This window comes from Talpa europaea, assembly GCF_964194135.1.
Source record: "Talpa europaea genome assembly, chromosome: 5".
NCBI classification, from domain to species: Eukaryota; Metazoa; Chordata; class Mammalia; order Eulipotyphla; family Talpidae; genus Talpa; species Talpa europaea.
Genome location: NC_140071.1, coordinates 108,965,493 through 108,991,162, shown reverse-complemented (window position 1 = coordinate 108,991,162; position 25,670 = coordinate 108,965,493). Strand labels below are relative to the sequence as shown.

Sequence of the window (25,670 nt, the reverse complement as noted above, 5' to 3'; positions counted from 1 at the left end):
CATTATCCATTTGTCATTTATACTTACTGCTACAAAAATGAGTTTTAATATGCATTGTCTTATCAATGCTTTTAAAAAAGTTCTTTTTTTTTTTAAAAAGATGTATTTAAATAAACAGTACTTGGAGTAAACTATAAATCAAGTGAATGGAATATAAAAACAAATATAAGGTGTTTTTGCTTGGGTTTGGTAATCACAATGAAACATAGAGGGAAGGCTGGATATTTTAGTCTCGTTTTATAGACATTTGGCTACTATGTCTAATTTCTGAGTAGAACTTTGTAAGGAAGAATGTATGGAAAAACCAGATTTGAACAAGACATTTCATTGTAAGGCTTGGCATAGCAAGAAAGATGTAAGTGCTTTATTCATCCCCTCTGTAATTAAGTTTCCTTCCCTCAAAGCAGTGGCGAATAGGTTAGCCAATTCAGTCAAAATGTTATTTGAATAGATATATTTGAATATATCTATTAATATAACTTCTCTTTGTTATATTATCCAGAACTGTTTTTTATTTAAATGACTGATTTGAAATAATTGGAAAATCCTTCAACAAGCCTTCAGTGGCCACTGATATTCCAAACCTTGCATTCAGTAGTTTAGCCTGTATTTTGCTCCTGAATTCTAAATTCATAGATCCAACTGATAATGGAACCTTTCTTAGTGTTATCCTGACAGCTTAAATTTGCTTAAAAATTAATGATACTGAATTATGCACTCAACCAGCTACTGGTTGCTTATCTCCTAGTCTGTGTGTAGTCTTTCACATATAGCTATCCTTTTTTGAACTTCTGTGTCTCACATAGCACCCTTCCTTCTTTGAAGGTTTCTTCAAATGCCTTAGGATTATTCTGGCCAATTTATGGCCCCTTGGACTTTGTGTGGAATCACTTGATTCCTGTTTGTTCATCAGCTTTTAGCCTCCACTCTTTACCAGCCTTCATCCCTAGATTCTCAATTTTTTAGCTATCATTGCCCATAAGTTCAACTAGGATTTACAGCACTTTCAGTACTTGTAGGCTTGACAGAGAGAGCCCAAGGAGAGGAAGACAAAACATCAGTGCTATCACCAACAAATTGAGTAAGTTCTCAGAAAAGGGAGGAAACTAAACTAAACTGAAACTAGTGGGCAAGAAGAGAGCTGCTTCTCCTGTTAATGTTTCCTTTTATCTGTTTCCTCACAGATAATCTGTATCAGAGCACTATTTGTTAAACATGGGTTTGGCAAAGAACTAGGGCGTTTCCTGAGTGTCTGGCCATTTTTAACAGAGAAACTCAGTTTTATCCATGTCTCCTTAGTGCTATGGTTAGAGATAGCTCCAAAATACAACATATTACCAAAGAGTCACTAGATTTCACATCTAAAACTTATTCCATTTATTTAGCAAATATCCATTGCATACTTAATAGGTGATTTTTTTATAGCAGATTAACTCATAGGATAAAGATGGAAATAGCTCAAGAAAGGCCTTCTTTCCCCCAAATTATTTTTCGTTATTCACTTCAAAGTATCCATTCCAATGTTAAAATAGACTATTTTACTACCTTGTACTTGAATTGTTGGCATTTTACATGTATTGTTCTTTATCTGCAGTTAGAAAGTCCATCTATTATTAGAGAATGGAATGGTTTAAAAAATAAAAACCTTTACTTTTAACATAAGTATATTTTCTGCATTGGACTTTGGTTGCTAATGAAAGCATTTAGCAGTGTGATTAAAAGTAATTTAAATGGCTAATTAGATAATGTTGTAGAATAGTTTTCAGTAATACATCCTTTTAAACAAAGCATCCATCATTTAGCAGTGCAATTTGTCATTGAGTTACTGATACAAATGCAATTATGTTAAATAGAAGAAAACATCTGCAAATCAACTTTGGTTCTCTGTAAAAATTGCCATACACAATAACTTTCAAATGATTCTTAAAGAGTCAAAGGAGATACTTGGAAAATTTGGGCCTCCACATTTTAGTTTACTTTGCAACTGTTCAGTGTCTGATTCAAAATCATATTTTTGACAGTTAAGCTGCATTAAAGCTATGTCTATGTACACATATTTTGACAAAATTGACTGATGAGTCTAATCAACCAAATTGTCCACTTAGTCAAACAAATGCTCTGACTATATAATTTGCTTATTTATTTTGTTTCCTTGTTCAATTAACTTGTTTTCTAACTTAATTTCGCTTAATTGGTTATATAATAAAATATAGCCAGATCAAGTCAATGTTCGGAAGCAGTATCAATGTGACTTTTTTTAAATGGTCATATCGAAGTCAAGAAACAAATCATCACTTAGGAAATGCTGGAAATTTACTAAAAAATATCACAGGAAATTCTGATTGCAAGGGCCTCTTTTTAAAACAACCTTTCTGAGATTTCATTGATGTGGGCTGTAGTCATATAATTGGATTCCCAAATTGGAATATTTTAGTTATTAGATGATTCTGTTATTTAAAATACTAACTACATTAATGAAAATATCTTTATCCATGAAAATATAGACCTGATATTGAAGAGACTTTGCTTCTAAATAACCATCTAATTTTTAAATGACAGATAAGCAGGGGATTTCATTGTATTAGCAATAGAAACACTCACTCCTGATATGCAGTGTCATTTCTGAAAAATAGCAATTTCAGGATACTCTGTCAAAATGTTGACTTACGATCATCCTTTAAGAATGATCTTATAGGGGCCTCCCTGGTGGCGCAAGGGGTTAAGCACCACACTATGAAGCAATCCTAAGCCTCTGCAGCACTAGTTCAATCCCTAGTCAGCCAGGGAGCAGCCCACATGGAGCAGCAGACCTCTCCTGTCTCGCCTGCTGCTCCCCTCAGCAGTGTATTTCGCTCAGTTTGCCTGTTCTGTTCCCCACTCTGTCTCTGGTGAATCCTCTCACTCCCCACATCTCTGGCCTGTACTCCAGCTCTTGTATGCATAAATAAATAAATCTTTAAAAAAAATGATGTTATAGCTAACCTCTAATTGTGTTCATCTCTTTCATCAGTGCAGTGGATGTGCTAGGTTGTGTATGTGAAAGAGACAAAGACAGAGAGAGAGACATACACACAGAAAGAAGAGTTTGAATGACAGCCAGATTGTAATTTAAGAATTCAGTTAGTGCATCTTGAGAACTTTAAGTGACTTGCCCTGAATATGCATGGGGTGTATGTTATATTTTTTCCAAAATACTGTCTCGAGAAACTTGAGAAAATTTAATGTCTTTTCAAGTTTGATTGGTTTCACAAACCAATCTATATTTTCTCTTGTTTAAAATAAGAGTCTGATACTAATAAAAATTTCTCTTTCCCTACTCCATCTCTTTTTTTACTTCCTTCTCTCTTCCCTTTTGCTTTCACAATCCATGCTGCATTAAAAAGTCATAAGAAAAGTTGTATATATTTATGTATGTTTCATGTATGTGTATATTAGTGAGTTAATCAACTATCAGTGCAAATCTATAGCATATACATATTTTTAGAATTAATTTTCTTATGTGGAAATCAACATATTTAACTGTTGATAAACAATTTAGAGTTTCAGTTATATGCTTTTAAAAAAAGACTTGTTGAGTTTTTACAATTAAACATCAGCTTTCTTTCATTTACATACTGATTATCTTCATAATCTTGGAGGTAGAAACTGTTAAGTTTGACATGAAAGGTCAGTTTTCCATCTAAAAATGAAATTTAATGTTCAGCAAACATCTAAAGCCAACAACAAACTCGAAAAACATATTTGCCCTAATATAAGAAAGGCTTAATTAGCTGTACATATGATTTTTATAACAGAAAATTATGCATAAATGTGAGAAGCAACTCACAAAGAAATATAAAGGATCAATACATATGAGAATATGTTCTATTGTATAAATTGAACAGTGAAAATTAAAAGAAGTTTGTTATATCATTCTTTGTCTATCTTTTAAAGGAATAGGCAATATTTAGTTTTGAAGAAAAAAATACTGGAAGTGCATGTTTTTTTAATTTTTTGGACATCCTATTGTTGATGTTTGCCAAATGAAAGTATTTTTCCCCCCAATTGATATATACCACAAATATTTTGGAAAAATATTATTTTTTACAAAGTATTATAGCTGGATACACAGTTTACTTTTTGCAGTTTATAGCATGTATACATTGGGACTTTTTGCAGTTTATTTTTTAAAAAGGCAAATTCTGTGGTTTTACTTTTTGGTTTTACTTTTGCAGTTTATAGCATGTATACATTGGGACATTCCTAAATGTACATCAACACATAAAGCCAATTAAGTAATATTAAATGTATTTATAATGCAGACAATAAAACTGAGATATATAATGTAGTAATAAATATTTCCACAATATATGATTAGTGAATAAAATAACATATCAAACATTATGCAGAGTGTGATGCTACCTGAGTAAAATTTATCTGTGTAAAATAAAAGAGCAGAATGGGAGAAAAGTAAAATCTTTGTTTTTCTGTAGAAAATTCTAATAGGGAGGTCACCATTGTTAAATGGACACCTCTGACAGTGGGGGGAAGTTGTGAAGAGGGTGTTGAAAAAAAAATTTATTTTTGCCCATATAAATCTCTACTTTCTTAAATAAAGAACATCCATTATCTTTATAATTAAATCATAAAGTATACTGATTATGTTAATTATTGATAAAGACAGTTAAAATGGTTCTTTATATTGACATAGAATACTCTGTGTGCGTGCGTGTGTGTGTGTGTGTGTGTGTGTGTGTGTGTGTTTGTAAGGGCACAAGGAAAAATTCCAGCATACCCTCTGGCTTGTTCTGAGGCTGGACAAACAAATTAACATCAGGCAGAGTAGCAGAAGTAAAAGCTAAAATTTAAAAGTGGAAAAATGGAGCATTTGAATGAATAAATTTTAAAGTAAAAATGGAACTTCTAAAGTAAAATGAGAGAAGAAGGGGAAACTTTATCTTAAGAGTAAAAAGGTGAATTCCTTAGATAGAAATGACATATTTACTGAAAAACTTATACCTGAATGATACTCTTCAAACTCCATTCTTACAAGCTGTAGAGAGTGGGGGGTGACTCCATCTTTAATTAGAGAAGGGCAGAGGGCTGAGACCACAAGAGTTTCTCCTTGGCCCCTATGATTTTAGAGGATCCTATCTTAAAATATTCTGCATTCTTTTAATAATGGTAACATATCTTGAGTGTCACAGGGCATGGATTATATTTAGTTCCCCATACCTACATGGCATTGGTAGAGGTTTACTCTAAGCTTATTGAGAAGAGCATTTCTGACCTTTGGGGGGATTCTGACACTACATCTTTTAGGGCCCTTCCCTGTACAATGTAAAATCTATTTTTTATGTTTAGCATGACATATGTATGCTATAAAGGGAAATTATCAGATTTTACAGAATTTGCCTTATTTAAAAAATCACAGTCAATTTTACACTTTAGTGACTCGAGGGGAGACTGATTCCACAATTGTATGTGTATTCAATAACAATGAAATATTTTGGGTAATGGTTTCCTTAAAAGACAAAACAATCTTACTGAGAATTTTACTCTGCAACCTGAATATTTCAACATATTCCTTAGCTCACATACCATCCAAAGTGCTTTCTTCCCCACATTTATAAGAAAAAAGTTGTGTGTAATAAGGTTTTATTTTTTTAAAGATTTATTTATTTATACAAGAACTGGGGTACAGTCATAGACCTGGGAAGGTGAGAGAATTCACCAGAGACAGAGCAGGGAGTAGAATAGGCAGACGGACCGAAGACACTACTGAGTGGAGCAGGGGTGAGGAGGAGAGGTATGCCACGCCATGTGGGTTTCTCCCTGGCCTGCCGGGAATCGAACCCGCGCTGCAGAGGCTGTGGACCGCTTCACTGTGCTGTCCTCAACCCACTGTGCCACCGGGGAGGCCTTAATAAGATTTTAAAATATAAACTGTGACCAGCTGAAAGGGGTCAATTGTAGGATGAAAATAGAATTGATCTTTTAATGGTGAATTTAATGTCATATCTAAACATGTTGATTTTTAATGATGCACCTGAAACTTAAATAGTGTTATAATGCAATGTTACTTCAATTAAGAAAAAAACATGTGAAAACTTACTGATGAGAGAGACACTCTATCTTAGTTAAAATGATGAATTATAACTTATTTTTTATTATTAGTTTACCCAAAACTCAGAAAAGCAAACACATCTACTTTTGTATATAATGAAGTTGACTTATTTTTCTTTTCCACTTTCCTGCAGCTTTCAGCCGTGCCCCAATTCCAATGGCTGTTGTCCGCAGAGAGCTCTCCTGTGAAAGCTACCCCATAGAGCTCCGCTGTCCAGGAACAGATGTCATCATGATTGAAAGTGCCAACTATGGGAGGACTGATGACAAAATTTGTGACTCCGACCCTGCTCAGATGGAGAATATACGATGCTATCTGCCAGATGCCTATAAGATTATGTCTCAAAGGTATGATCTTTTTAATATATTTTTCTTAACATAAATTCTTAACACGCCTCTGTGTGATATATTAAGCACAGGTAAGAACAAAGTATTGTGTTTAAAGATAATTTTAATTACTTTTTTGATAGTCAGTTATTCCCAGTATAACTAAATGCAGATCTGTGTTTTCTAGAACTCAGTTCATTAGATGAGAAAGTAGTTTACAGCGTTTGGACCAAAATTTTGTAGTTTTCTTCAGAAATTACAAAAAACATGTTTTACTATTAACAATTTCTCACATGTATGAGAAAAAGAATAAAAGAATTAACAGGGCTTTTTAATAATCATTGGCATTACAGTTGATTGTCCTGGAAATCAATGAAAAAAGTCTTATTTTGATAGCTAGTATATGAATTAATTCATTTAATACAATTAAGCTAACCAAAAGCATAGCCATATTGAAATAAATAATATAAATAAAGTGTCATATAATATTGCTGGATTGAAAATAAAAGAAGATTGTTAACTCTAAAGAGACTAGTAAATAAGAATCCATATTATAGAAGGCTTAAATTACATTGTTAAATATTTCTTAAATACCAGTTCACTCTTATTATGACTTTTCACAGGTCAGTGACAAAGTTATTTACTGTGAACCTTCATATTTTGTTATAAAGTAATTTCTAAATCAGTAAATATTTCATTTACTGAATTTATTTTTTCAGTAGGATATCTTCTTCTGTAGAGTTCTTAAAATATAGGATAAACATAACAAATAATCTTAAATTGAAGTATAAAAACAAAAACACTAGATTTCAAGAATTATCTTTCTTGTGTTTAGACTGTCTCCTTGCTAATAATATTCTCATGTGTATGTTATATATGGTTAATAAATTGGTCCCCAAATATCTTATTTTCATAAATTATTGTTGTCTAAATTACTAATAAAGTTATAACATACCAGGTTTTTTGACAGTCAGTGTATCTGAGAGGTATAATTTGCCTCAGGGCAAACCTGAGGGCTATTGTTTGTCTATTTCTAAAATGCTGGCTCATGCTAATGTAAGTATAAATGGGAAATGTCATTTTGAAATTAGACATTATTTTTGACCCAAGTTGGATTGCATTTATTTCTTCCTGTGGTTCTATTGCATTTATATATATATTTGATATACCCCCAAGTATCTCTAAGTTGTCTGATGTTATATCTAAAATAATTCTAAACATTTCATTTCATGAAGGTATTATAATGTTCTTTCAGGAGTAGTTTTCTGTAAATAGTAAAAAATGGGAATTATGACTAACTTGTTATTTTACTTGTTTCTGTCAGACTACCAAACACAGGATTCTTTAGAAACCATTTTGGTTGTGGGTTGAGGAAGGGATTCTGCTCGTCTGTGATTAGGTTTCATTAAAAATATAGTAGGGACATTAACTCTGCCAACTCTTTGATCTCTATTTGATTTTCATTAAAATTACTTTAATCCTTTCACTGATACTGTTAATGGCTCCCAAAATAAACCCTTAATCTTATAATTATTGTTAAAAAAAATATAGCTGCAATGGGTTCTCTGGAGCCACTGAATTATATGATGTGTCTGTAAAGTAACAAATCTGCAGAGTAAAATTGCTTTAAGCACCCTTAGTAAATCATTTGTGTAAGCTCTTCTGGTGGTTTCTCAAGTAAGAATTGTCATTTGACTGAAATAACTGTGGTTAATTCTCCATGGAAGCAAGTTCCTTACTTGCATTTGGACTGTTAAATACATTATATTTACATTTCTCCAAAATAAATGCTTGGAGAAAAAAAATCCAGTGTTATTTTGTAAGCTCCCAAAAGATGAGAGTTCTCTGCACTAAGCTGCTTTAAAATGAACTTTCACTGTCATATCAATGACAGCAAGTTAAATAAAACTAAGTATACTAATTGTAATATGGATATATCAAACTAGTAGTCATATGAACAGTTTAATGCATATGGAAAATCTCTTTCTAACATGCACCTTAGATCTACTAATGTGTTTTCTTTCTTTTTCACTTGTAGAAAGAGACTATAGCAGGGTCTAAACATTTGTAAGCATTTCTCTAGATGGCAGAATTACTATTAAATACCAAGAATTATTTTTGTATACTTGCATGAACTTCTTAAAAAGTCTTCATAACTTAGTTCAGCCACATAAATTAAACAGATGTCACAGGCAAGGACAGACATGAAATGTTTTTCATGCAGATATTTGAATACACATTGAACAAATGCATAAACAATACTATATATAAAACTAACATGTTAAGTATGAAAGATTAAGGACTTGAGTTAAAAGGATATTATTCTGTTCTACATTATCCCCCAGTAAATCGATTCAGTAGCATATCTGCTGTAGGGAAGCAATTTTCCTCACTAAACTACAGTCCATACCACATGTTCTCAAAGTGTGTTCTCATCCATTCTGCTACCTCCTTTCTTCAAATGTTCTGAGTTTAACATTTTTTTTTTAAACTCCACATTCTCGTTTTTTTTTCAAGATTTATTTATTTATTCATTCATTCATTCGGTCTGTCAGTCTTCCTTTGTTCGTTTATTTATTTGTTTGTTTGTTTAATTATTTATACAAGCACTGGGTATAGTCAGAAGGGTGGGAGGGTGAGAGAATTCACCAGAGCGGGGAGCAGAGCAGGCAGAAGGACCAAAGTACACTGCTGAGGGGAGCAGCGGGCAGCAGGAGAGGTCTGCGCGCCATGCAGGACCCTCCTCCAGTGGCCGGGGAGCAGCCGGGGATTGAACCTGCACCACAGAGGCTGCGGGCAGCTTCGCAACCCAGCGCTCAACCGCTGCGCCACCAGGGAGGCCGTAACATGTTTTTTTATTACCCTATTGGTGGAATTATTAACATGATGGGATACATTTAATTATTCTTTTTAAAGCCTCTAATCTCACTCAGTTATTATCATCTACTTCCCTTTTGATTGCATTTAAACATTAATAAAACTGTAATATCGCACATTATACGGTTGCCTTTTGTAAAGCAAATTATAGGCTTCCAGAAAGCAAATCTTCTGTTGATTTTACTGAGCATTATTTTTGATATGTAAATAAATAAATATGCTCTCCAATTTTGTCATGCCACTTAAAAACTTTCTTATCCATTTTCTGAGTTATTTTTATTAATTTTACATTTACACACTTCAGAGAATTTTTTAAAAAGTACATATAGATTTGGAATCTAAAGTGAAAATGAGTGTTGGCAACTGATAATGCAGAAATTCTACATTTTGAATTCATTTGAGGTTTCATGTTATCATCAGCTATTAATAGAAATGTTTCCATTTTTAACTTGAAAGTCCACAGTATGCGTTTCACAATGACAGTTGCTGAAGCATAATAGTATCACTTGCTCAGTGTTTTATTTTTAGTTCATTTACATTTATTGAGGAGTTGAAAAAAAGGAGGAAAGCTCCTATGGCTCAATAATACTAAAGAGGGATCAGTGTAGAAGACATGTCATCTGGTAGCATTAGTGGAAACAGGAGAACCCGAAGTTGTTATTAGATACATAAGTGGATGAAAGCCATAAAAGAAAACTGCCCTTCAAACACCCTTCAACTAGCCTTTTCTATCATGGCTTCAATAAATACTGGTGTTCTGATGGCTACCGTTTGATCTAAGACTACTTCTAATTGTGCCACTATTGGTGGTGTTTAGAATTTATTGTTTTATTTTCAATTTTAAGTGACGGGTGACCAGAATATGCTAATTGTATATGTAACATATATGCTTTAATGGATATGAATGCAAATTGCTAATAGCTCCAACTTTGAATGTTTTTCCTAATGTTCACTATTTTTTTGTTACCTTAATTTTTTGTGTGCCACGGATCAAGACTGACATCCCCCATGACCCCCTACCATATATAAGTACATTGTATGTGCTCTTTTTTTCCCCTTAAGATTTATTTATTTATTTATTTATTTATTTATTTATTTATTTATTTATTTATTTATTTATACAAGCACTGGGTACAGTCAGAAGTGTGAGAGGGTGAGAGAATTCTCCAGAGCCAGAGCGGGGAAGAGGACAGACAGACTGACAAAATACACTGCTGAGGGGAGCAGCGGGCGCAGCAAGAGAGGTCTGCCGCACCATGTGGGACCCTCGCCAGCGGCCGGGATTGAACCGATTGTGCAGAGGCTGTGGGCAGCTTCACAGCCCAGCGCTCAACCGCTGTGCCATCAAGGAAGGCCCATCTTGTATGTGCTCTTAATGATATTTGATGATAAAAAAACGTTTGATGCTATTCCATTGTCAATATAAACTCCTATAGAAGTTTCTCGTTAAATTGGTCATTCAAAATAATATATAGAAACATTAAATATCATATTATTATATTCTTAGGTCGGCTTTTAATGACTTTTTTAAAAGTCATTGGGCCTCCCGCAGCCTCTGTAGCACCGGTTCGATCCCCAGCCACCAGTGAGGGTCCACATGGTGTGACAGACCTCTCTTGCTGCGCCCGCTGCTCCCCTCAGCAGTGTATTTCGTAACTCTGCCTGTTCTGTTCCCTGCTCTGGCTCTGGTGAATACTCTCACCCTCCAGCACCTCTGACTGTACCCAGTGCTTGTATAAATAAATATATATATAAATAAATATATATATCATGCAGCAGTCTTACTTTTCATTAAATTGCCTACATTTTTCAAATAGACACAAATTTGTTAGCACACATACATGGATATGCATGTACATTTATTGCGGTTAAAACATACATACAAAGAATTGCACAGAAGTGTAAATCTAAGTGAGTTTTCATAAATCAAGCTTATTCTGTCAAGGCACAGAGTTCGACCTTGGACATACCCCTTTTGCTCTATTCTACCATGTTGCCACCTCCCTACCCTGCACCCCCCACCAGAGGATTGCCTATAATGAAACTTTTAATATACTAAATTAGTTTTTCCCATTTTGTAATTTTAATAAATTGATCAATTGCATGTGATTTTTGTGTCTTCTCTCATTTAGTGTATTCATTTTATTTTTTATTTTTATTTTTTAAAGATTTATTTTTTAGAGATTTATTTATTTATTTGTACAAGCACTGGGTACGGTCAGAAGTGCGGGAGGGCGAGAAAATTCACCAGAGCCAGAGCGGGGTGCAGAGCAGGCAGAAGGACCGAAGTACACTGCTGAGGGGAGCAGCGGGCGGCAGGAGAGGTCTGTGCGCCATGTGGAACCCTAGCCCGGTGGCCGGGGATCGAACCGGCGTTGCAGAAGCTGGGGGCAGCTTCGAAACCCAGCGCTCAACCGCTGCGCCAGTGGGGAGGCCCTAGTGTATTCATTTTAAATATGACTTTATTAAAGTATTTTTATAAACCATAGAATTTCAATTATACAGATTTTTAAAGTAAATTTGCTAAGTGATGCAATCATGACCATTAAATCAGCTGTCGAATTTTCCCATCACTGCAATGAAATTCTTCAGTCCCGTTGCTGTTATTCCCCATCTCCTTCTCTACCCCATGCAATGACTAATCTACTTTCTGTCTATTTCTATCCATGATGCATTATTTTTAAGCTAAGTAATGAATACTTGAAATTAAGTTAAAATTAACAAGCATTTTAGTTTGAACAGTATCAAAGACATATTAGCAATTATTCCTGGAAGCACGGGCAAAAATATGTTTATTTTTAAAGTTCTCTTATATTCAAGATGCTGAATCTAGACTATTTTTAAAAAAAGATTTATTTTTTTACGCATAGAAGAGCTAAGGTATAGGCCAGAGGTGTAGAGGGTGGGGGAATGTGAGGATTCACCAGAGACTGAATGGGAAGCAGAAGAGGCATATCTACTGAAATACACTGCTGGGGAAGCAACAGGCAAAACAGGAGAGGTCCGCTGTGCCATGTGGGTCACCTCCCTGGCTGAGTATCGAACTCATGCTGCAATAACTATGGATTGCTTCATAGTGCTGAGACTCAGTCCCTTGAGCCACCAGTGAGACCCTGAATCTAGACTATTAAAGATACTCTCTTTAGAGTTTTTCATTAGGTAGAGGTATTAAATGTATAAAGAAGGAGTATTTTTATAATTAAATAAGTTACCTAAGTTTTATTATTTTTCAGCAATATTTGTCATTATTATACATTCACTTGTCCAGTCACATCAGGAACTCAAGAGAGAGAAAGAGAGAGAGAAGGAGGAAGGAGGGGAAGAGCGAATTGTTTCTCACTTTTCAGAAAAAAGTTATTTATTAGTTTGTATCAGTACCACTGCAGGGGATTTTACAGTTTACAAAAAGATGTGGTTTCTGTTGCATTTATTCCTGGTGAAGTTAAGAACTCTTTCAAAAGCAGCAGCAGCAGCAGCAGCAGCAGCAGCAGCAGCAGCAGCAGAAGAAGAAGAAGAAGAAGAAGAAGAAGAAGAAGAAGGAGAAATGCCAGTGGCAGCTTTTGTATATACATAGCTCAATAAATGTTCTGCAATAACTGTGTGTATATACATGAGTTTTCAATTTGAGTATTCTCCTTTGACAAATTCATTATATTGTTTCTTGTATTTCTCTTATGAATTATAACAGATCAAAAACAATCCCTCATATCAGGCACTATTTCACTGAATCCATGTTTTGTGCAGTAAGAAATAACACATAAGTCTAGAAACTAGAATATATTATTCATTGCCTTGAGGATTGCTGTATGGGTGCATGCTTATTGTTTTTTGAAGGAGAGAAAATACAGGAAAGAAGAATAATAATTCCCATTCCAAAGTCCAACTATATTATATATGGAAAAAGATAAAAGTACTATCTGAAGGCATTTCTTTCTTTTTTTAGTATTTTTGTTCATTTCATTTCTGACAATTAATTTTGCTAATGTCCTCAGAAATGTTTTTTTTTAGTATTCCTTACTATTAATGTTTGATTTTAATTATATGCCATACATGTTCAATTTTTTTTAATTTAGTAAATGAGTTATATATTTCAGAATAGCTTAGGGTAAAACCTAAAGGGAGTTGTGTTGCCTGCCTTTCCTAGGTCATGAAGCATGGTTATTGAAAATTTAGAATACTTGAGTTCTTTCCAATGATTATGCATGGTCAACCTATTTGCAAAACAATACTGCCATCTTATTGGCTTTATTTCATACTATTGCCAAAGGCACTGATGGTATAACAGTAATGGTAGGTAAAACTGCTGGTATTTAGTAGGGAATCAAGGTAGTAGCAACAATTTACTTATCCCATTTTTCTCAGTTTTAATTACTAATGTTATGTATGTCTATAGAAGCTACATAAACCTATAGTTTTTTTGTGGATCTTACTAATTTTAAGGGTTAGGTAAGTCATGAAGAAAAATATTACATATCCCTAAGCATGTATCTTTTTTTTTTTCATTTCTTCTTACTGGCTGAAAATTAGTCATTTATGTTTTGTATTCTTTATTTTAAAAAATTCATGATATTCATTTTGTTTGTAAACCATCTGATGTTTTCTATGAGTGAATTATTTTTGAATGGAAGAAATGTCTGCATATTATTCAATATTCTTTGCTAATACAGAACCAAATGAGAATTAGGCCCATTGTAAACTGAAAATTATTGATATAATTTTCTGTTCAGATACACAGGCAAGTTCATAAAATTAAATAACATGCTTCAAATTAAAAATAAAATGATTAAAACAATAAGAACCTAGATTGACTTAACTTTGAATGAAATTTACTGCATAGATTAATGTATAAGTTATCATATAATAGAAGGGAGGCACTGTCATGATGATTCTCTAAATTTAAAAATGTTGAAAGAACTGAATTTTATGAATATGTTTACTAAAGACTTTTAATGTATCATTTATTTAAATTTTCTGTTTTGAAAACTCAATTTTGTAAAGACAGAGTTTGAAAAGTTTTGGGCAGCTCTTTCCTGGCATGCTTTGAATTTTCTGAATTCTTTTTGATTTTTTAGTTTTAATATATATCCAGTATATTTAGTAATTGGTTTACTTTGATAAACAAAATAAAATTTAAAAACCTTAAATAATGGTAGAATTAGAATGATAGGTTTACCTAAAATTTGTCATGTTTGACGTGATATGAAAAACTTAATCTTTTTTTTTTTTTAATTTCCAGTAAATGATCGCCACATTATTTCCCCCCTCCAGCTTTTTAGATAATCGTATACTCTTTGATCAGCCTATAGAACTTGACATCTTCTGGAAAATATTTAGAAAATATTAGCAAAGAAGGAAAGATTAAAAAGTTTCTGGAAATTTGAGGATATAGGAAAAAATACTGCAATTATCTTGAGTATATCTTAAATCAACAAAGAAAAGAACAAAGTATGTTAATGAAGATAAAACCTGTCACTGGAGGAAATAAGTAACAATAATATTTAGTAGACATTCAGAATAAATAAATGTTTGCCTATCATTATATTAATTTTAATGATTGCTGGGGCTTTTGTGTGGAGGCAGAATCTGAAGATATTTTCACTGCCACTCAGTGTTCATTATTATGAGCTACATGGAATTTAAGAAATTTACCTTAAATGACTTATGATGTCACATATATACCTGATGTCTTCAGATACAAAACACTTGATTTTTTTATTACTGTTATTTTTTCTTTTAAGGAGAGTTATTTTTTTAATTTTTCTTATTACATCAGAATAAAACAAGTGAAAGACTCAAAGCCATTCAAAATTTACATTTATTTCTCTTGGTGAAACAAAAGCAAGATTTTAATGAACCAATATGCCCAATTGTTCAATAAAGCCATAACACTTAGCTTCCCCTCTTACCTGCTGATTATCTAGGCATTTCCATTTACTGAAATTTTAGAATTCAAGATATAAAATGCTTCATAAATAGCCAGCACATTGCCATAACTGAGGGATTTGGAGGTTTGTTTATTGTAGCAAGGAGGATAAAATAACAAATTTTTAAAAAATTCTTAAGCACTGTATTCCTGATCCTAACCATGATGGTGGGAAGAGTTCATTTTCTTTCATGCATGCACTCAACCAAAGAGTGGATTGATTGAGCTCAGGTTTTATTGATATTCAATTACAGCCAAAAGCAAATTTTTATAATTGAAGTTTTTGATAAAAATAATTTAATTATTGTGAATCTGACACTGTCCAGTCCCTGAATCTCTTTTTTATTTGAATCAATGATGATTATAAAGTGTTTGGATAATGTAATTCTTTTTGGAAAAACAAGCATTGATAGACCAGAATTGACTGTATGCATATTTCCATCTATAGCCATACATAAGCACTATGTATAAAGAATCTCCTATGAGTCAGACAATATTCATTTAATTCTTCTCTCACTCCTGTGACATGGATGATGTTGTAATCCTTACTTCAGGGATGGAGGCATTAAAACACTGGGAATTTAAGTAACATTCCAAAGTTACAGTGAATTGGCAAAGCTGTAATTTTAGCATAATCATATAACTACAAATTCCTTAACTACCATACTCTATTGCCTTTCAGATCTGCCTAAAATGTGTACTATTTTTAATAAAAGGGTCTAACCCAGGAAACAATCATGAGGCAATCACTAAAACTGAATATAAAACTGCACACACACATGTGTGCGTGTACATGTGTATTTAGACCACAGACACTCCTACACTATCAATGAGTGGTTATTTTTATTTGCAAATAATGGGGACATCACATTAAACCTAATGAAAGTATGTGGTGTTTACTTATAGTCTTAGGATAAGTTTTCAGGCAAAAGCACTCAAGAACTTGTGATGAAATTTTTTCGTAAAAAGGTCTGTGAAGTAAGATTTTCTTATTAACATTGTGAGGTTCATAGAGTTATAATTATCTATAAAAATACTTTAGGGCCTCCCCAGTGGCGCAGCAGTTGAGCACTGGGTTGCAAAGGTGCCCATAGCCTCTGCAGCACCAGTTCAATCCCCAACCACCGGAGAGGGTACTACATGGTGCGCAGACATCTCCTGCTGCCCGCTGCTCCCCTCAGCAGTGTACTTTGTCAGTCTGCCTGCTCTGCTCTCCCCTCTGGCTCCAGTGAATTCTCTAACCCTCCTGCGCTTCTGACTGTGCCCAGTGCTTGTATAAATAAATAAATAAATATTTTTAAAAAATGCTTTAGTTAAGGTTAGCTTATTGGTAATAAAGGACAATATGTTGAAATTTATGTGATATGTGGAAATGAAAAAAAAATAGGTTACTTAATGTGCAAACTTTAGAACAGTGAGGGCTTCTGAATTAGAAACTAAACATATCAACATGAGTTCTTTGAAATACTTTAAGTGAGAAAATATATCATGCAAACCTTTCTTATTCAAACTTGAAAGTAGGTAATTATAAATCTTCAAATTAAAGATTTTCCTATGACGTTATAAAAATGAAAGTTGGTATGTGTTCCATATTATCATAATTTTGTTTTATAACAGCTCAGTTTATTCTTGTTTCATATTCTGATCTTAATTTTCCTTCTCTGCCAGCTAAGATTATGCTGAGAATATATTGTTCAATTTATGTTTTTCAATACTCACCACCGATTTTAATTGATCCATTGTTTATTATAACTTAAAAAGTTACTAAACAAAAATTCTGAGTATATATTTAGAATCTTCTTATTCTGTATAATGTGATTAACATATTGAACTTCAAAAGAAATGTTATTTCCCAAGTTGTAGGTAATATCTATTACCCTTATATTTGTTAATATAAAACTATATTAGGTGACCCCAGTTTTTGTAAAATAAGTTACTGACTTTATCATATGTAGAGCAGAAAGACATGTAAATCTTCTTTATTTGTAGGTAAGTTTGTCACATGGTAAAAGTAAAGTATGTTTTTTATGCATATAGATTGATTTCAAAAGATAAAATATGTGTATTTTGGCTCAGAAAGACTTGAGTTCTTTCCAAAAATGCTAGCACTCATAGCTTTTAGTACTATTAATCTTAGGAAAATAAACATATGGTGCTGTTTCATGGGCTTGTTAATGTATTGAGGAAGTAATACTTGGAAAAGAATACAAGTATGCAAGGATACTGCACTAAAAAACTTCAAAACTAGTAACAAAGAGAAGGTAGAGGAGATAGTTGCTACAAAATGAGGGGAAAAGCTATGAGTTTGAAGGTGAGTGGATGATAGTAAAACTGAGGAGAATCTTTCATCTCAAATTATTGATGTTGTTGAGTTATGTAGAAAGACTGTGATGTCCCCAAAACCTTTTTCACTAAGCATCTGAACAACTCTGTATTACCATTTTATATTTAATTAATGTATTCTGGATATTAGAATGTACTTATCAAATATATTAAGTAAAATACCCAATATTCTTCTACAATATGAGCATCCCTGAGGAAAATGTTTTAATAATATTTCCTGATTTAGTAACAGTAATTTTATTTGTTTGATGATAATAGTAGTTTTGTTTTAGTTTCATAATTTTACCCAGTAAGCCAACTAAAGTGTGGCAATACATTACAGCCTTTCTGTTATATTTGATATTTGTTATAGATGTCATACATATTATATATGTGTTTCTGTGTTATTCTATACATTTCTAACTTTATCTAGAAATTATTTTCTTAACTTTTTTTATTTCTCTCCAAAACTACAAATATTTGCCTTTTCTTTAAGATATAGTATAAAAGTGGGGTCTCCCCAGTGGCACAGCGGTTGAGCGCTGGGTTGCGAAGCTGCCTGCAGCCTCTGCAGCGCCAGTTTGATCCCTGGCCACCGGGCTAGGGTCCCACATGGCGCACAGATCTCTCCTGCCGCCAGCTGCTCCCCCAAGCAGTGTATCGTCACTCTGCCTGTTCTGTTCTCTGCTCGGGCTCTGGTGAATTCTCTCACCCTCCTGTACTTCTGACTGTACCCAGTGCTTGTATAAATAAATAAATAAGTAAATACATCTTTAAAAAAAAAGATATAGTATAAAAGCACCTATGACCAGTTTCATGGGCTAAAGCCTTCTAGATAGTGGTAATTACTTCTCTATAGGCTTTTCGGTAATTACAGTTAAGAAATATATTCCTTTCTCACAAATTAGTCTGTAAAATTTGCCATTAATTAGTCCTTTCACCTCTCCAAGAAATTCAAATTGATCATCATTGCCTGAGGATATAGGATTCTGACTTATTTCCCAAGTCCAGTCCTAAAGAAAATATAGAGTCCTTCAAATAATTTAATTCATTCAATTATTTCCTCCAATACAATTTCCTCACTGTAACATAAGAGAAAAAATATGACACTGAAGACAATCATGCAATCTTTCATTGAAAGTCATAGAATGGAAAAACATGAATTAGTAAAAACAGCATAAGCACACATGGCTGTTGGAATACAATTTGAGCCGCCTTCTGCAAACTCACAGAAAAAAGGTGTCTCAATAAAAGTTGTGGGTACAAAGCATGTATCCTTAATGTTACTACCCATTAGTGCTTACAAAGGAGATGGTAATTCTAATGTGATGTAGTCAGATACTTAGTGATAGCTGTAATTGCATTATAAAAGCACACCAGCAACAAATGAAAAAAAAGTCACTGCATAAATCTTATCCCTTAGATTCTTTTAGTTTGTTGTATCATAGTGTCTTGTGGGAAATAATTAAAGAATATGTTATTTTGCTGGTTATAACATGAACTCAGTATATTCTCAGTGTGACAGGTTTGAAACTAGTATGCCAGCACTGTTGGCACCCACACATGTAAAACATAAATAAATATAAACATAACTCTGAATACAAATGGATAGACTATGATGTATATTTCTAGAATTCAGATTAATTTCAAGAAAAAGCAATGTGTTTACTCTAGAATCAGAGATTTATATTGTAATCTAGTTTCAGAACATTTGTTTTTTCTTTCATTTACTTAGCAAGGAACTGTATTATTTGTTTTATTTAAAATATTCTCATTTGTGTCAGGAAGATGGAGCAACATAATTATTTAACTGATGACAGAACTAATGTTCAAACAGGTAAAATGATTGATCCAAGGTTAAATGTAACATTGTGCCTTTATTTTAAGATTAATTATTTTATAAATGTATTTTCATGAGTGGTCTATTTGTAATGCAGAATGACCAGTTATTAGTAAATGAAATTATCTTTTATTGAAAGATAAAATTTTGTTGAAATTGTTACTTTAAAAATTTAAAATAACATTTCCTAAATATAAGAAGAAAACAGTTAGAAAAGGAACATTCTAAGATAGCTTTTTTGAGAAAAAGTTGTCTCATGAAGCCCCAAAATTATGTTAGTTTGGGGGATATGTTTAGATACCACCGCCAACTCCTCAGATATTTCTCTCATCTTGTAAGTTCAGAGAATATGCTTTGAAATTGTTGTAATGGACTGTGATTTAAAATTCAAGCCATGTGTCCTATATATATTATCTCTCTGAGCAGTTTAGAAAACACTTGCCATAAAGGGCTCATCATGAAAATTTTAAACATCATTTTTTTTTTCTACATGGGTAGCACCACAGTACTAGAGTGGTTATTATAATGATTAGAGATGCATGTTTTAACATTTTCCATTGTTGAATAAATAGTTTTCATTCTGGGTTTTGATAATTTGTGTTTCCCTAAATTAGTCAAAAGTGTTAAAGAATTCTTGTCTCAGAATGACTCTCTCTACATTAAGTCTTTAGTAACATATCTACTACGTAATCTAAAAAAAATGTTTTATGACTTTTTAAAAAGATTTATTTATTTATGCATACAAGAACTAGGGTACAGGCCAGAGGTGTAGGGTGTGAGAGGATTCACCAGAGACAGAGTGGGGAACAGAACAGGCAGACTGACTGAAGTACACTGCTAAGGGGAGTGGCAGGGGAGGTTTGCTGTGCCATGTGGATTTCTCCCTGGTTGCCTGGGGATGGAATTCGTGTTGCAGAGGCTGTGGATTGCTTCATAGTGTGGTGCTTAACCCCTTGCGCCACAACAAAGGCCCTATGATGTGATATTTGGAAATGCTTTTCTTCTACTTGTTTTTAACTATTACATTTAATGATCTCTAGGATCATTTTTGGGAAAATGAAAGCACATCAGGTTTATCTTTGAAATCAGGTTATTATTTTTTATTTTTAATTTGGGGTTTTCACTTCTTATAGTTTCTAGATCAGGCTTTGCTTGTTTAGTATGTATAGTCTCTCTTTCCCACTCATTTCTTGTTTTTTAGTCTTATATAAGAATGCCATCACTTTCTTAATTTAAAGTTTCCTTTAGAGATAAGAATGGCTCCAAATCCAGGTAAAGCACATTCTTAAAAATAAGAGAATGAAGTACAAAGGTGAAGCTGTAGGTTCCTGGAAGAAAATGAGAGAAGTATGCTGAGATAATCAGTTCTATTGATCCACTATTCCAATGACAGTTCATACAGTTAGATCATCTATCACAACATGACATATTCTTCGATAGAAATAACAGTTGCAGATTACTGCTACATAATAATTTGCAGATATAACTAAGGTTGTTATTTAGTCAATGTATTTGCTTCTCACTTAAGAGTTCATCTACACAAAAGAGAATATATTTTGAACTATGAAAATGCACTAGATTGATAAGAAACATGGCTTGGAATTATCTCCACAAATATAGCCTTTTGGCTTGGCATTGAATAATTGAATTTTGTGAACTTTCTTTATTATATTTAAGTGATATATACAATCTTTGTACATTGGGGGAAGGGAGTTTTATCCTAGTGAATTTCATTTTACCATTGTCATTTCATTCTGCTGATATTGTTGAAAAACATCTCGATAGAGCACAAAAGGAACAATCACACACACAGTTTATATTAGTAATTAACAGATGAAATTTAGGAGGAATTATAGGCAATGCCATCACTCCCACATTTCCTCTTAATGAAATAACCAGAACAGTGGGGAGCCAACTGCATTTTTAAGGCCAGGAGGCAAAATTGTAAAATAGAAACTACTAAGTGTCAGTGGAAAGAGTTTGAATACAATGTTTGCTACTAGTGAAAATAGGAAGTCCTTCTCCTTATTTGGATTTATCGTCTCATGGACTCTCCAGCCCACATTTAAGGAAATTTAGAATTCTTTCCAAATATATATTGCAACATTTTCTCTGATATATCCGGCTACTTTGTTGTCTATAAAGCCACAAATCATAACTTAGATTAAAATCTTCCTTGTTAGTTTCAGAAGAAATGGAATTATTTAAGTAGGCTCTTTTACATATGTATGCATAGGTTTAGGAATGAAGTGATCATCTCTCAGCACTCAGAATATTTTTAGAAAGAAAAAATGAACAAGGAACTGTAATGTAGCTCTTTGAAAAACTAAATTTACCAACTAAACTCACCATGTTTTATTTTTCTCTTTTTCCTGTCATCTGGGATTCAGTTTAATGGCATCAATGCCTAAGAGTGGTTTGAATCCCAGCAAAGCAAAAGATTAATAATGAAAGAAGAAAACTTGCTAAAGTTATTTCTCTTTCTGTTTTTGATAGAAAACAAAGGAAACAAATGCTTAGGTGAATAATCAAAACTGTCCATCCAAAAGCAATTTTTTATTGTATATGGAATATCACAAAATTGTTTACCCTTTGAGAAAAAGCAATGCCAATCATAAAAATTCAAAAATCTCAGATTCTTTAAAGACTCTAATGTCACCTAGACCCCAAAACAAAGCAAATCTAGCAAAGGAGACAAGCATAGCTTCTGTATGATGGTACTTCAGTTTTGAATAAAAGAAAACCAGGACCTCAGTTTTTATCTTACAGCACTTTCAGCACTCAATGTGGATGTCCTATGATCTAATTAGAGATCATGTATGAAAGGCAAGAGATTTGATACTGATTAAATTTGAATTCAAATTTTAGTTTTACCTTAAGATTTGCATCTACGGCTTGAGAATTCTCCCTCATTCTTATCACTAGTTTGCAGATCCTCATGCTACATCCTTGGGCTGACTCTCCTTCCTCCATATGAGTTGGTGCTTCTGACCTGAGCAGTGCTGCCTCCTTTATGGTAGCCCCTGCCCTCATTCTTGGTGGCTTGATGTCAAGGCTAGTGCACCAAACTGATGTGTGAGCAGAAGCCAGGCTTCATGGTAATCCATCTTTTAAATGAACATTTTTTTCATCAATGATATTTTTGTTCCTGAAATAAAAGGTTCATAAAGGTGGAAAGAGTCTAAGTAAAAAATAAAAATGGATTCAAACCCACAAAGTCTATTAATCTACAAAAACCTTCATTATGATAAACCACACTAAAATGGAAAAAATCAAAAGTTTACTGTTTTTGCTCTTTTGTAAACCTCTAGGCTCATCATACTGTAACGTTCATTTCCACACAAAGTAGGGAAATACTTTTTTTTTTAAATAATAAATTTTATTTTTATATTCCCCCATACAATTGCAAACGCCCCATTCTGACCCCAATCCTTCCCCTCCTGCCCCCCACCCCCAAAAAAGTGTCTCTGGTTCATAGTTTTTTGTTGATTTTGATTTTAACTTTCTTATATTCATTTTCCTGGTCCCTTATTTAAGTTTTCTAGATTCCTGCTATGAGTGAGACCATCCGGTATTTTTCTTTTTCTTTTTGGCTTATTTCACTGAGCATGATCCCTTCCAGCGCCATCCATGTTGCTGCAAATTGCACGTGTTTATCTTTTTTGAATGCTGAGTAATATTCCACGGTATATATGTACCACATCTTCTTTTTGCAAGCTTTGAACGTTCATGAAGTAAATGATACTTTTTTTCACTTTATGTACATGTGCATTGAATAAAGAAAATAGTTAATTTTTATGAGAGATTACTGTTTCATAAAAAATATATGTAACAAATGTGTGTCTACAACAATATTAAAAAGATAATTTTAAGAAATGTCTGACAGCTCCACTTATAACAGTCATATAATTGGAAGAATATACAGTCTCATTAATCAGTCCATAGTCTGTATAAATACTATGATGTACAAGTGGTTCTACTTATACACTAGAGTAGTTCATTTTTAAGTAGTTCTAGATTTTGAATTCAAACTGAGGTTATAAGAAAAATATGTTTGTTGTTTTTTTTTTTAGTAACAACACTGATTCAAAAGTGCAAGTTTTACTTTTTAGCTATCCAACAAATATTCAGGGTTTCTATGTTGCAGTGATCCTTCATTGAAAGCTTACGTGTGAAATGGTTTCTGAAAGCTGACTCTGAGCAAGCCCAGGCCTGAAAGCACAGATTCAAGTTAACCAGAGAGATGTTATTATGATAGCTGCTGCCATATACCTTATTGTACCAGGAATCATGCTAAGTGATGCTATCTTAAAAATGACTAAATTATTCCTAACTACAAGGAAGTTTTATAAGGGAGAGAATTTAAACAATGACATTGAATGAAGTATGGTAGCTACAGGAGAGTGATACAGATAAAGATAACTAAAAGACTGAAGGGGCAGGTTCCTAACAAACCTGTGTTGGAATGGAATTAAGTTGGGAAACATCCCAGTTTAGTTTAGTCTTAGCTTAGTCTTAAATCTAGCTTAAAGTATTCGTAAGAACTGCTTCAGAAGGGCACTTGAGGCTGAGAGGTTCCCATGGGCTAAGAGAGAGGTATAGTAAGGAGAGGCACAGGTGTGGTAGAATCTAGTGCAGTTGAGTAAACCCTGGTATTTAAAGTATATATCATAGAGGGGGTAATAGATTAGGTGAATGTATCGGCAAAATAAAAGTCTTGAATGTCACGGTCGGAGGATTGGATTTCTTTTTTTAAGATTTCTTATTGTTTGTTTATAGAAGAACTGGGATATAGGCCAGAAGTGTGGGGGGTGAGAAGACTTGCTAGAGACAGAGTGGGGAGCAGAACATACTGAAATACACTGCTGAGCAGAGCAGCAGGCAAGGCAGGAGAGGTCTGTGCCATGTATGTCAGCTTCCTGGACAGGCATCTAATTCATGCCACAGTGGCTGGTACCACTGGCTTGATACTGCTGAGATTTAACTCTGCACCACCAGTGAGGCCCAGGATTGGATTTTATGACCACATCAGTTTGTTAGGGTTGCCATAATAAAATATCACTAACAGGGTGGTTTACATGCAGAAATTTATTTTTCACATTTCTAGAAGGTAAAAGCCAAAGATCATGAAGTTGGGTGGTTTGCTTTTTCTGAGGCATCTCTCCTTAGCTTTCAAAAGGCTCCTGTGTAAACTACTTGAATTGTTCTCTCTGTACCTGTATTGCTACTATCTCTTTTTCTTCTAGTAAGAACACTTGTTGAATTTGGCATCAGTCTTATGACCTCATTTAATCTTGATTACCTCTTAAGGCTGTGTTTCCAGATACAGTCACATTGGTGAGTAGGACCTCAATATATGAATTTGGAGGGACACAAATCTGTTTGTAACCTTGAGGAGGGGCCACTGAAAAATTTCAAATGAAGTAAAATAAATTCCTGCTTTAGGAATACCCCTGTTTAGATGCATAATGAGGATATTTGAAGAGAAAAATAATGTAGTCCTGAGAACCACTTAGACATGTATATATAACATGATATCCAACTACATATGAAAGGCTTGATCTAGAGCAGTTGTGAAATGAATAGTGAAGGGGAGAATGAGCTGAAAGACAGCTATCAGAATGTTATGTTAATTGCATGCAGAGGGTGAAGGAAAGAAAAAAGTGAAAAAAAAAAAGATGAATCCTAAGTTTCTGTCTTAGGAGCATATTTGGTAGTACTATCACAAGAAAATATGTGGACATGATGAGGTAATAAATATTTATAAGGTCTTCTTAGCTGGCCATCTGCCTCCATTACCTGCCTCCATTACCTGCCTGCCTCACATTCACACACAGAACTTTGCCTTTTTGATCTTGTCTCTTTGTACTTCCAACTTTGCTTTTTCTGGTCCTTGAACATGACAGACAAACTACCTAACATTGCTGTTATTACTTCCATGGATCATGTTAAAAGACAAAACATTGGCCCCATTAGCTTACTGTGAAATGCTGAAGCCAGTTTCAAAAGTGTATATAGTAAAGTAAACCTCTAAATAAGTTCAGTTGGTATAATGTATAAGCAGAAAAAAAAAAAAATCCCCAAGTGCACAAATTTAAAAATTCAAAGAAAAATACAATATTTTGCAAATTCATTTAATCATGTTGCATAGGTATTGAGAAATAAAGATACCTCTATCTCTAGTGGCATTAGTGTGCCTATGATTTTAAATGTGTTAAAGTGAAGAGTAATGTGCATGATTTAGAGGGTTCGCCATGTTTGAGTTTTAACCATAGA

The 25,670-nt window shown here is 33.5% G+C and overlaps 1 protein-coding gene across 31 annotated transcripts in view; it reads left to right on the top strand.

The window, feature by feature from the left end:
• Positions 1-25,670, top strand: part of ADGRL3 (adhesion G protein-coupled receptor L3) — a gene marked incomplete at both ends in the record, with an annotated part of 456,353 nt that overhangs the window by 75,496 nt on the left and 355,187 nt on the right. For 30 of the 31 annotated variants that reach the window (XM_084234180.1, XM_084234185.1, XM_084234176.1 and 27 more), the window contains one exon: positions 6,240-6,453. In XM_084234180.1, the coding sequence (XP_084090306.1) occupies positions 6,240-6,453 (214 nt within the window). Of the gene's footprint in view, positions 1-6,239; positions 6,454-25,670 lie in introns of those variants that run through there. The other variant, XM_084234186.1, reaches the window with a different exon arrangement.